The following is a 9568-nucleotide window of genomic DNA, read 5'->3' as shown; positions in this document are numbered from 1 at the left end:
CTCAAGCTCGTGATCCAGAAGAGGCCTTGCTGGGTCAAAAGTTGTGAACATTTGTCAAGACTCTCAATCAGATGCTAAATACACTGAATAGGTTCCCCCAAAGCACCAGCCCAATTAATAGATTTGGTTTCCTGGCCTTTACTAAAATGTGTGATCCAATTATGGAGCNACATGTTTTGTTCATTTTCTTTTACTTACTTATTTATTTTAAATTTAGTTATTTATTTTGAAAGAGAGAGAGAGAAAACAAGCAGGGGAGGGGCAGAGAGGGAGAGGGGGAGGGAGAGAGAGAATCCTTTTTTTAATTTTTAAAAAAATTTTTTTAAATGTTTTTTTTATTTATTTCTAGGAGAGAGAGAGAGAGAGACAGCGTGAGCAGGGGAGGGTCAGAGAAAGAGGGAGTCACAGACTGAAACAGGCTCCAGGCTCTGAACTGGCTGTCAGCACAGAGCCCGACGCAGGGCTCGAACCCACGAACCGCGAGATCATGACCTAAGCGAAAGTCGGATGCTTAACCGACTAAGCCACCCAGGAGAGAATCCTAAGCAGGCTCCGCAATATCAGCACAGAGCCCAACATGAGGCTCGATCTCACGAACATAAATCATGACCTGAGCTCAAATCAGGAGTCAGATGCTTAACTGACAGAGCCACCCAGGCTCCCCTTTCATTCTTTTTTTTTTTTAATTTTTTTTTTTTTTTAAATTTGAGAGACAAAGGGAGGGAGTGTGTGTGAGCTGAGAGAAGAGGACAGAGGGAATCGTAAGCAGGCTCCACACTCAGGGCTCAGTGCAGAGCCGTATGCGGGTCTCCATCCCACGACCCGGGGATCATGACCTGAGCTGAAATCAAGAGCTGGAGGCTGGGCCGACTGAGCCACTCGGGTGTCCCTGTTTTGTTTATTTTTGAATTGATGTAGGATTGACATCCAATGAATTAATTGTACAACTGGGTGACATTTTTCCTATGATGCGCTCCTGTGGTCCTCTCTCAGCTCAGGATATAGAAGAGTTCCATCACCCCAGGAAGTTCCTTTGGGCCCCTTTCCAGCCAAAAGCTAACAGGTCCTCTGACCTTCATCACTATGGATTAAATGTGCCTGTTCTTGAACTTCTCACAAATAAAATAATATGTTTTCTTCTTCATCAGGTTGCTGATTAAATAGGCCTGTTCTTTAGATAAGAGGCACTGAGCTATAAACTTATGTACTTTTTTGATATATGGTCTGTCTCAATGACAAGCTCAAGTGGGGGGTTAAGGGGGAAAGGATTTCGGGGCACTGTCCACTGCAAGGCCAATGGCCTCCATGCTGATCATCGTCCCTCCAGGGGGCTGTGCCCAGACATGTGACCCTGGTTCTTGGCATTGGTGGGGGCGGGAGCAGGGCTGTGTCCAAGATCTAACCTGTATCTCTCTTCTCTCCACCCCCACCTGTGCCTCCGTGTGTCAGTCTGGTGCCTGTTCACCTTACGTGCCGTGTGTGTCCATAAAGCCACATTTCGTGCTGTCTGCAGAGAGCCCCGTGTCACCTCATCTCAGCCCTGACCTCAGCATGGCCATCTCATCACGCCTCGCCCTGTGGGAGCAGAAGGAAAGTAGCACTCAGGGCTCAGGCTGGAGCCGCAGGGCCGACTCGACCCTGGAAGGGCAAGTCAGATGTGGGTGGCCCAGGCTGCCCCGTCCTGCCTCAGGCGGGGGGTCTGACATCCAGTCCTCCTTGCGATGTGACCAGTCCCACCTTCCATCCCCCCCACCCCCCAGGCCGCCTCGATTAGCCACAGCCTCTCCAACCCAGTCCGTGAACTCCCTGAACTCCTCCCATGCCTGCCCGTCTTTTCCTGTTCCTCAGTAGGTGGCGGGGGAATCAGGGTAGACCAGCTGCCCCGTCTGCATCGTCATGGCGGCTGATGAGCTCCGGGTTTGTGTGGGTGGCGGTGCAGAGGCAGAGCCATTCGCTGCCAGACGTATGCCATGGGGACGGCTTTCTGTGGTCCCTGCCTTCTGTCACCATGGAGAACTGGAATCGGGCCCTTCTCCCCAGTTATCCGTTTCTCTTTTGTACTCCCAAGACACTGCGAAGGGCTGTCTCTTTCTTTGATGCCTGCTGTCTCCTTCACCCCACATCCCACCCTCGTGCACGATTTGATGACTTGGCAGGCTGAGGGATGGGGTGGCCCAGCAGCTTCTCTCTGGCTGCCTCCCGGTGGTTTGCCCCTCCCCCACTGATCTGGGTATAGCACGGAGAGCAGCGCTGCAGGAAGCAAGGGATGGCCCCTGCCGAGCGGGCCCTCGGACTCCCTCTCTGCCACAACACGGCTTTCAGTCTCCATTGAGAGGGACTAGCGTGGTGTCAACCAACCCCTCACGTCCCCTGCTTCTCTCCCTGGACAGAGGTCTGCATCCACCCGCCTTATCCCCTGGCCTCTGCTTTGCCTCCTGGACTTGCCCATCTCCTTTGGATCCCGCTGGGCTGCGGAGATCAAGTTCTTGCCAGCCACATGCTGAGGACCTTGATAAGGAGCTTATTTAAACCAGTGTGTAGCTCTGCTGTAGAAAGTGCTGTAGATTTTTTCTCGCCTCGTGAGCAGTCACAGTCATGCAGGTTAAAGATATATCTCCCATCCCCCGTCGGCCAGAGCAGGTGGCATTGCCCCAGCCCCCAAGGTCGTTGTGGTCCACGGAGTTTCAGCTGCCCCACTCCCTCCAGCCAGCTTGGGTCTGGGCCCTGCTGCTCTGTGAAATGCCAGTCTCCAGCCCTGGCTGTCGGGGCCTAGTTTAAGGGCCATCAAGAAGCCACAGTTCCGGGTCAGTGAAGTGGGCTGTAGCCACAAGGTTGGAGTTTTACAGAAACCATGGCAGCGAGCCACTGCCTACCTTACCCTGTGCCTGGCACGCCATGGGCAATCGACTTGTCCGCTATATTAACAGCAAGCTGAGGCCAAGCATGTGGCTGGTTCCCTAGGATCCATCCCTTTCTGGAAAGTGGAAAAGCCCCTTTTGAGCAGATGCTCCCAGACATGGTCAGTTCCATGCCCAGGAAGGGACCTCAGGCCAACCTCAGGTTATGAGGAAATTCAGTCCTGGCAGAAATTCACACTGACCCGGTGGCCTCTGCGACTCATGCATTCCATCTTCATGTGCTGCCTCAAGGTGCCCCAGAGCACCCCTCCCCCCCCACCGGGCTTCATCCGCTTTGCCACGATGCTCATACATGCGCTTGGTCACGTATGTCCTCCCCGGCTCTCCCCCAGAGCCAGGTTCCGCGGCAAACTCTTTAAAGGGCCGCCGGCTCCCACTGGTTCACTCACTGAGCTTTCTCCTTCTTTGCTTCCGCGAAACAGATTCGGGAGGAGGACAAGAGCCCCCCACCGTCCTCGCCCCCTCCCCTGTTCTCTGTCATCCCAGGAGGCTTCATTAAGCAACTGGTCCGCGAGACCGAGAAAGAGTCCAAGGAGGCAAGACTGAGGAAGCAGGCGGCGCTCGGCTCTCCTGAACAAGACGTAAGTGGTTCTAGGGGAAGGGGACAGCAGGGCCAGGGGGCGAGCGGCCTGTGACACCCATCGTCCTGTCCTATGAGGCTCCCCAGTCACTCGGCATCCTTCTCCCCACTTTGAGGAGTGTCCTTTCTTCAGTTGGTCTATTGAACTCTTACGCGTCCTTCAAAACCCAGCTCAAATAGTACAACATCACTGGAACATCTCTGGAAAGCTCTCCCAATTACCCTCCGTCCTGATTCCCCCAGCGCCTCTGTGTCTGTCTTCATTGTGGCTGGCATAGTTGCCAGACGAGGAATTTGTTAAGAGCAATAGCTATCTCTCTCCTTCAGCTCGGTGTATTGAGCACCTCTCATAGAACTTGGCCCGTAGCGCGTGCTCAGCAAATGTTTGTTTAACGAATGAATGAAGGGTATCAGCTGATGTACGATGGTGGGGGTCATTTTACCCCTGCTTTTGCAGAAAGGGAAACATCGATGTTAGCTAAGGATGCGTCTTTGAGCAAAAAAGATATTCAGGTACCGGTTGTTAAAATATTGAAGCCTCTCCACACCGGGTAGCAAACAGCCGTGCCCCCAGGTGCCCTTCCAGCTTCCCCTCCCCCGAGTCCCTCGGGATAGCCACGTGCCAATAATCAAGGGGTTAGTGTTTGGCACAAGAAGGGACCTCAGTCCCTTGCTCCAGCTGGCTTCCTTTCTGATTGGTTGGTGTCCACTGAATCCCTTCATTATTCAGAATAGCTCTGCAGGGTTGAAGCAGTCATTGGACGAGATGCATCCTGTGCTTTAAGGACTTGCAAAGTTGTACCTGGTGGTGGCCAGCGCTGCCTCCCTCCTCGTCCCCAGCTGCTTAGCCAGGGGGCCTGAGCAGGACGATTAACCCCGACACCAGCAGGTGGGGCTTGCTGTGCGCCTTGGGTGGTTCGCAGTCAGGCAGACGGCATCGCCTCGTGTCTCCCAGGCGCCCCCTTGAGGCGGGGCGAATACTGCCATGATTGTGCTGAGAGATCTGGTGGCCTCCCGGCCTGGGGTTGGCTCAAGTCCAGTGACAAGCTGGCTCCACCTCCCACTCCCCTTCAGCTGTTGTTTGCCTGCCGGGTCCCCCACGTGCCTGCACCTCTCCAGTCACAATGACTTCGCTGTCAGAGAAGTTCTCTGGCAGTCGAACGGCAGCAGCTGTTGACACATCTCTGCCATGTTTTTGTGGGGGAGGGTGACAGGGAGAAGACGGGCTCGTTCCCCACCTCTGCCTGGCCCAGGCACGGGCAAGGGCCAAAGTCAACCCCCATAGGCCGTTGTTAGGTCATGATGCAACGTGACCGTGTGCTGTTTGTCACTAGACAGGGCTCTGTCTGCCCCTCGCGGGCTCCTTCGATCCTCCCTGCAGAAAGGGAGTGGATCAGATGATACCCACTTGGCAGAGGTAGAGAGATACTGAAGTTCAGAGAGGTCAAGCGACTTGCTCAAGGGCATGAGGCCAGATAGAGGCAGAGCCAGGCGAGCTGCCTGGGGAGCAAGCTGCTGATGAGGCCGGAGGGGCCCGGGGAGGAAAATGTTCCACGAGGCTGCAGGCCGTGCTGGCGTTGCCGTGCACAAGTTAAGGAGCAGCACTGAGTATAGCATGGGGACACAGTGTCACCCCAGGGCCTGGGCAGAGACTCAGAGCCAAGATGCGGGATGGACAGGCCTCAGACGACAGCAGGTGTCTGTCCCAGGGCCCAGGCTGTTCCTGGGGCTGGAGCACGGCATCCTTGGGACATGTCTCTGTGCCAATTTAATTTTCTTGTCCCAATCAGTAAATAACTGGACTCTCCTTGCCCCAGCACCGCCGCTTTATTTGGTCTTCGTGTAATCCTTGCAAGGAGCCGTTAGAATCTGCCACCAGTTGGAGAGGTGTAAAACCAGGCTCAGAGACGTGACTTGGTTTCCCAAAGGCCACCAAGCCAGTGGGAGGCAGGAAGAGGCTGGAATCATACTGGACAGAAAGAGCTCCACATCAAACATCGGGAGGGCGGGGTTCCAGCTCGGGCCCCACCGCTTTGTGTGGTCCAGCCCAAATCCCTTCCCCTCTCTTGGCCTCAGTTTGCCCATCTGTGAAATGGATGTGCTGTGAATTTCCTCTTGGCCCCAATGATTCTAGAGGTACCTCCTCTCCTGTATACTGAGAAGGGCTCAGAGGGGACTGAGGGCTTTGGTGACTGAGAAAATCCAAAGGAGGAGGGTCCATGGGTGGAGCTGAGGGAGGGTAGGGCTGGTTACCCTGGTTGGCTCAAATTCACGTTAGTGCCTCTGCTATGTGGTTTGGTTAAAAAATAAGTCACTGGCTCCCTTTTCAAGATGGTATAGGTGGTGAGGTATGCCAAGTGCGTCTAATCCTCTTCCCTGTCTGGCTCCAGAAGGTCAGACTGAGCCACGACGCCGTGGGCTCTGGAGTGGGGCTTCTCAGTCCTGGCTACACTGTGGAATCATCTGAGTGGTCCCAGCCCAGACCAACTCCATTGGACTCTCTGCGATTGGGGCCAAAGCATATTATTATTATTATTATTATTATTATTATTAATTTATATAGAGAGAGAACGTGAGGAGTTGGGGGGGGCGCAGAGGAAGAGAGAGGAAATCCCAAGCAGAGAGAATCTCAGCACGAAGCCAGGCTAGATCCCACAACCCTGGGATCATGACTTGAGCCAAAATCAAGAGTCAGACCCACAACCCCCTGAGCCCCCCAGGCGCCCCAGCACCAATGTTTTTTTTAAAGCTCCCAGGAGATTCTAGTGAGTCTTGGCGACAAGCAAGGCTGTTTCTATACATTAGTTAAGGGCACTGACTTTAGACTCCCAGGGGTCTGCGTGACTTTCCATTCTGGCTTTGTCGCTTGGGCCACCTGATATCCTTTGTGCTCCCTTCTTTATCTGTAGAATGAGGGGGGTAGTTCAGAACCTACCTCATTTGGGTCTACGAGGGGTAAGTAGGGTATGATGGTCCTGTGGGACCCACTGCAAAAGCCATCTACGCATGATGGTTATTATTATTACTATTGTCATCGTCATTATTACAAAGCCGTAGAGACCATGCTCTTGAGGCCCCCACCTCCTGAAACGGGGCAGAGACATAAATCAAAGCTAAACTGGGGTGCAGAAGGTGGTCATTGTGGCAGACGGTGCACCCGCACAGTGCCCTGGGACCTCAGGGGTGCGTGAGACAGGTCCTGGCGGAGGCCTGCAGGTGAGATTTGCAGGGGGGTGGCATTTGAGCTGGGTATAGAAAGATGAGCAGAGCACCGGCAAGTGAAGAGGGGAGAGAACATTCTGGGCAGCGAGCAGACGTGAACAGAAGCATGGAAGCAGAGAGGCGTCAGATGTGGTAGGAGACGCCCCTGTGTGGCTCAGGCTTGGGGACAAGCAGGGACAATAAGGCCAGAATGGAGGGTGGCTGGTTCGAGGACAAAACTCTGGGCAGGGCTGATGTCACAGGCAGCAGAAGGGCCTGGGAGAGGAGCTGNGGGAGGGAGAACCCTGGGGGGTGGAGGTGAGGGAGGAAGCTGGGGGTGTCTGGGGGAGACCTCGGGGGCAGGAACCAGGGCCCTTACCTGGCACGGGCAGTGCTGCTGGGCAGTAAATGTTGCAGCAACCCTGTTCAGCTCTCTGCGATTTCCCAAGTGCTTTTCCACATCTCACCCCACCACAGATCTGAATGGTCAGGCGGCACCTGCCTGCACAGAGGGAAAGCCGAGGCTCAGAGAGGTTAGGTGATGCTCACAGTCACCCAGCTGGGAAGCACCCCCACCAAGGCTAGAACAGGTCTCCTTCCCTCTCCTTGGCCCAGCAGGAAGACTCAAGGCAGAAATCACAGCGACAAAAATAGCGACACCAGCAATAGGAACAATGAGAGCAGAGGGGGCTCCTGTTACCAAGGACTCTTCCTCGGTGCTGGGCTCAGCTTCTGTGTATTGTCATGAACCCCAATGCTCACCCTGTGAAGTAAGCCATTATGAAACGCGTTTTATTGATAAGGAAACAGGCTCAGAGAGGGGAAGCAATTTGCCTCAGGCCACACAGCGAGTGAATGGCAGCGAGAGAAGCTGCGCTTGAGTCTGTTGGGCCCCAAAGTCCACTCTCCTTCCACTCTGCTGCTTGGTCTCCTGTGCTGGGCCAAGGTTGAGGGTGCTGGGGTCCGCTCACTGCCTGGCGCAGTGCCTGTCAGATCTCCCTGGCGCCTCTGGTCTTTGGACGGACGGCTGGCTGGGTGAACGGGTGAGCCAGCGAGCGAGTGAGCGAATGACAAAGCTGTCTGGTCAGCCAGCCGCTAAGTGTGGTTGTGGCCTCTCTCCTAGACCCCAGAAATCTCTGCTGACCAACCCAAGAGCAAGCCCAACAGTGACACCAAATCTGGAAGCCAGCAAACCCCGCAAGGCAGCCAGCCGAGCTCTCCGCAGAACTCCAACGTTCCGGGCAAGCAGGGCCAGCAGGCCGGCCCCACAGACCCCGTGCTGATGACCAGCATCAATGGCGAGAAGCCCCAGGAGTCGGGCCCCGGTGGGACCCCAGCCAAAAAACCCCTGCCCTTCAAGAGAGGTGTGAGGAGAGGTGACGTGCTGCTGATGGTGGCCAAGCTGGACCCGGACTCAGCCAAGCCGGAACAGGGGACCCAGCCCCGGGACACCCCCACCTGTAAGACCCCGCCCCCAGCCACAGACCCTGGAGGGGTAAACAAGGGGGGGACTCCAGGGACTCCTCGTGGCCCCCAGGCCGTCACTAAGGACGCAGCCCCCAAGGCTGAGAAGACCCAGCCCGAGGGTGTTGTGGGCCCAGGAACGCAAGGCGTGGTGGGGAAAGGGGACAGGGACCCCCAGGCCAAAGGGCTGAAAGGGGGTGAGCTCCAGGGCAGGGAGGGGCCATGCGAAGGGGAAAGGTCGGTTCTGGCGGAGAAGGGCGCAGGGGACCCCCCAAGCAAGATGGCGAAGGGGACTCTCCCCAAGGATGCCGGGGGTGAAGGCAAGGGCCCTGGGGCCCAGATCCGGGTGAGAAAGTGGGGAGTCTCCCTGGGCAGCAGGGGCAAATGGGACGGTCCCCAGAGCAAGAAGGATAAAGAAGGTTCACTGCTGAGTAAGGCGGAGAAGACAAAAGAACCTCAGGTCAAGGCGGAGAAGATGAGCAAAGTTCGAGGGAAGCCGGGGCAGGAGGGGGAAGCTGTCAGAGAGGAGAAGGCGGGCCAGCCTCTGGGGAGGACTGAGAAGGCAGGTGAGCCCCAGGCCAAGGGAGGAAAGGAAGGGCGACCTCAGAGTGAGTCTGGGGAGGCAGCGCAAGCTGGGGGGAATGCAGGGAAGGGCTGTGAAGCCCCCAAGGAGGTGGGTGCGCGCAGGGAGAACCCAGCGGCGGCTGGGAAGGAGGGCCAGCCAGCCAGCAGAGGACCGAAAGCCGGGGAGCCCCGTGCGGGAGCGGATGACGGGGCAGAGACCCTGGCGATGGAGCTGGAAAGAGCCAGACCCCCTGCTCTGGGAAGCCGCGCGGAATGTCCTCCAGGTCGGAAGGAGAGTGAAGAGGGGCCGGCCCTGCAGGAGGGGAACAAAGGGGGACAGAGCGAAGACTCGGATCAGGTGAGGGGCTTCAGCCCCCGGAGTGGGGGAGGGGCAGGAGGGACCCTTCGGAGAGGGACTGGTGGGAAAGAGTTGCCCCTGGGGGTGAAAGAGGCGGGGACAGGAGAGGGACTGGGAGTCAGAGACGGATGACCAGCTCAGAAGAGGACAGAGCACTTCTTCCTCGATGCGTGGGGACCTTGAGGTCCCCGCTGCACTCACCCATCCCGGGGTAAGATTCTCCATGGCGTGAGGGAGGCACCAAGACTGTGAGGTGTCCTCTCGTGGCTGAGCTCACTCACAGAGCCACATGGCAGCTCTCAACCTGGGCGCTGCACGAAGAGCAGATTGCTCAAAATGCAGATTCCCCGGCCCCACCTTGGAGTTTCCCTTCCAGGGACCAGGGTGGGGCCACATCATCTGCATTTAAGTAATCACCACCCCGCCTGCTCTCCCTTGGGGAAGTTCTGATTTCAGCGGTCCCAGACCGCACTGTGAGAAACT

The 9568-nt window shown here is 56.3% G+C and overlaps 1 protein-coding gene across 1 annotated transcript in view; it reads left to right on the top strand.

Moving 5' to 3' along the window:
- Window positions 1–1551: 1551 nt before the first annotated feature.
- The window catches only part of MYO18B (myosin XVIIIB), a 240724-nt gene continuing 232707 nt past the window's right edge, over window positions 1552–9568 (top strand). Inside the window, 3 exon segments of the mRNA XM_077761677.1 lie at window positions 1552–1588; window positions 3339–3499; window positions 7823–9085. Of these exon segments, the coding sequence (XP_077617803.1) occupies window positions 1552–1588; window positions 3339–3499; window positions 7823–9085 (1461 nt within the window).

The sequence above is a fragment of the Crocuta crocuta genome, unplaced genomic scaffold (assembly GCF_008692635.1).
Source record: "Crocuta crocuta isolate KB4526 unplaced genomic scaffold, BGI_CrCroc_1.0 scaffold348, whole genome shotgun sequence".
Classification (NCBI taxonomy): Eukaryota; Metazoa; Chordata; class Mammalia; order Carnivora; family Hyaenidae; genus Crocuta; species Crocuta crocuta.
Note: the sequence above shows the minus strand (reverse complement) of the source record. Positions and strands in the feature narration are given on the sequence as shown.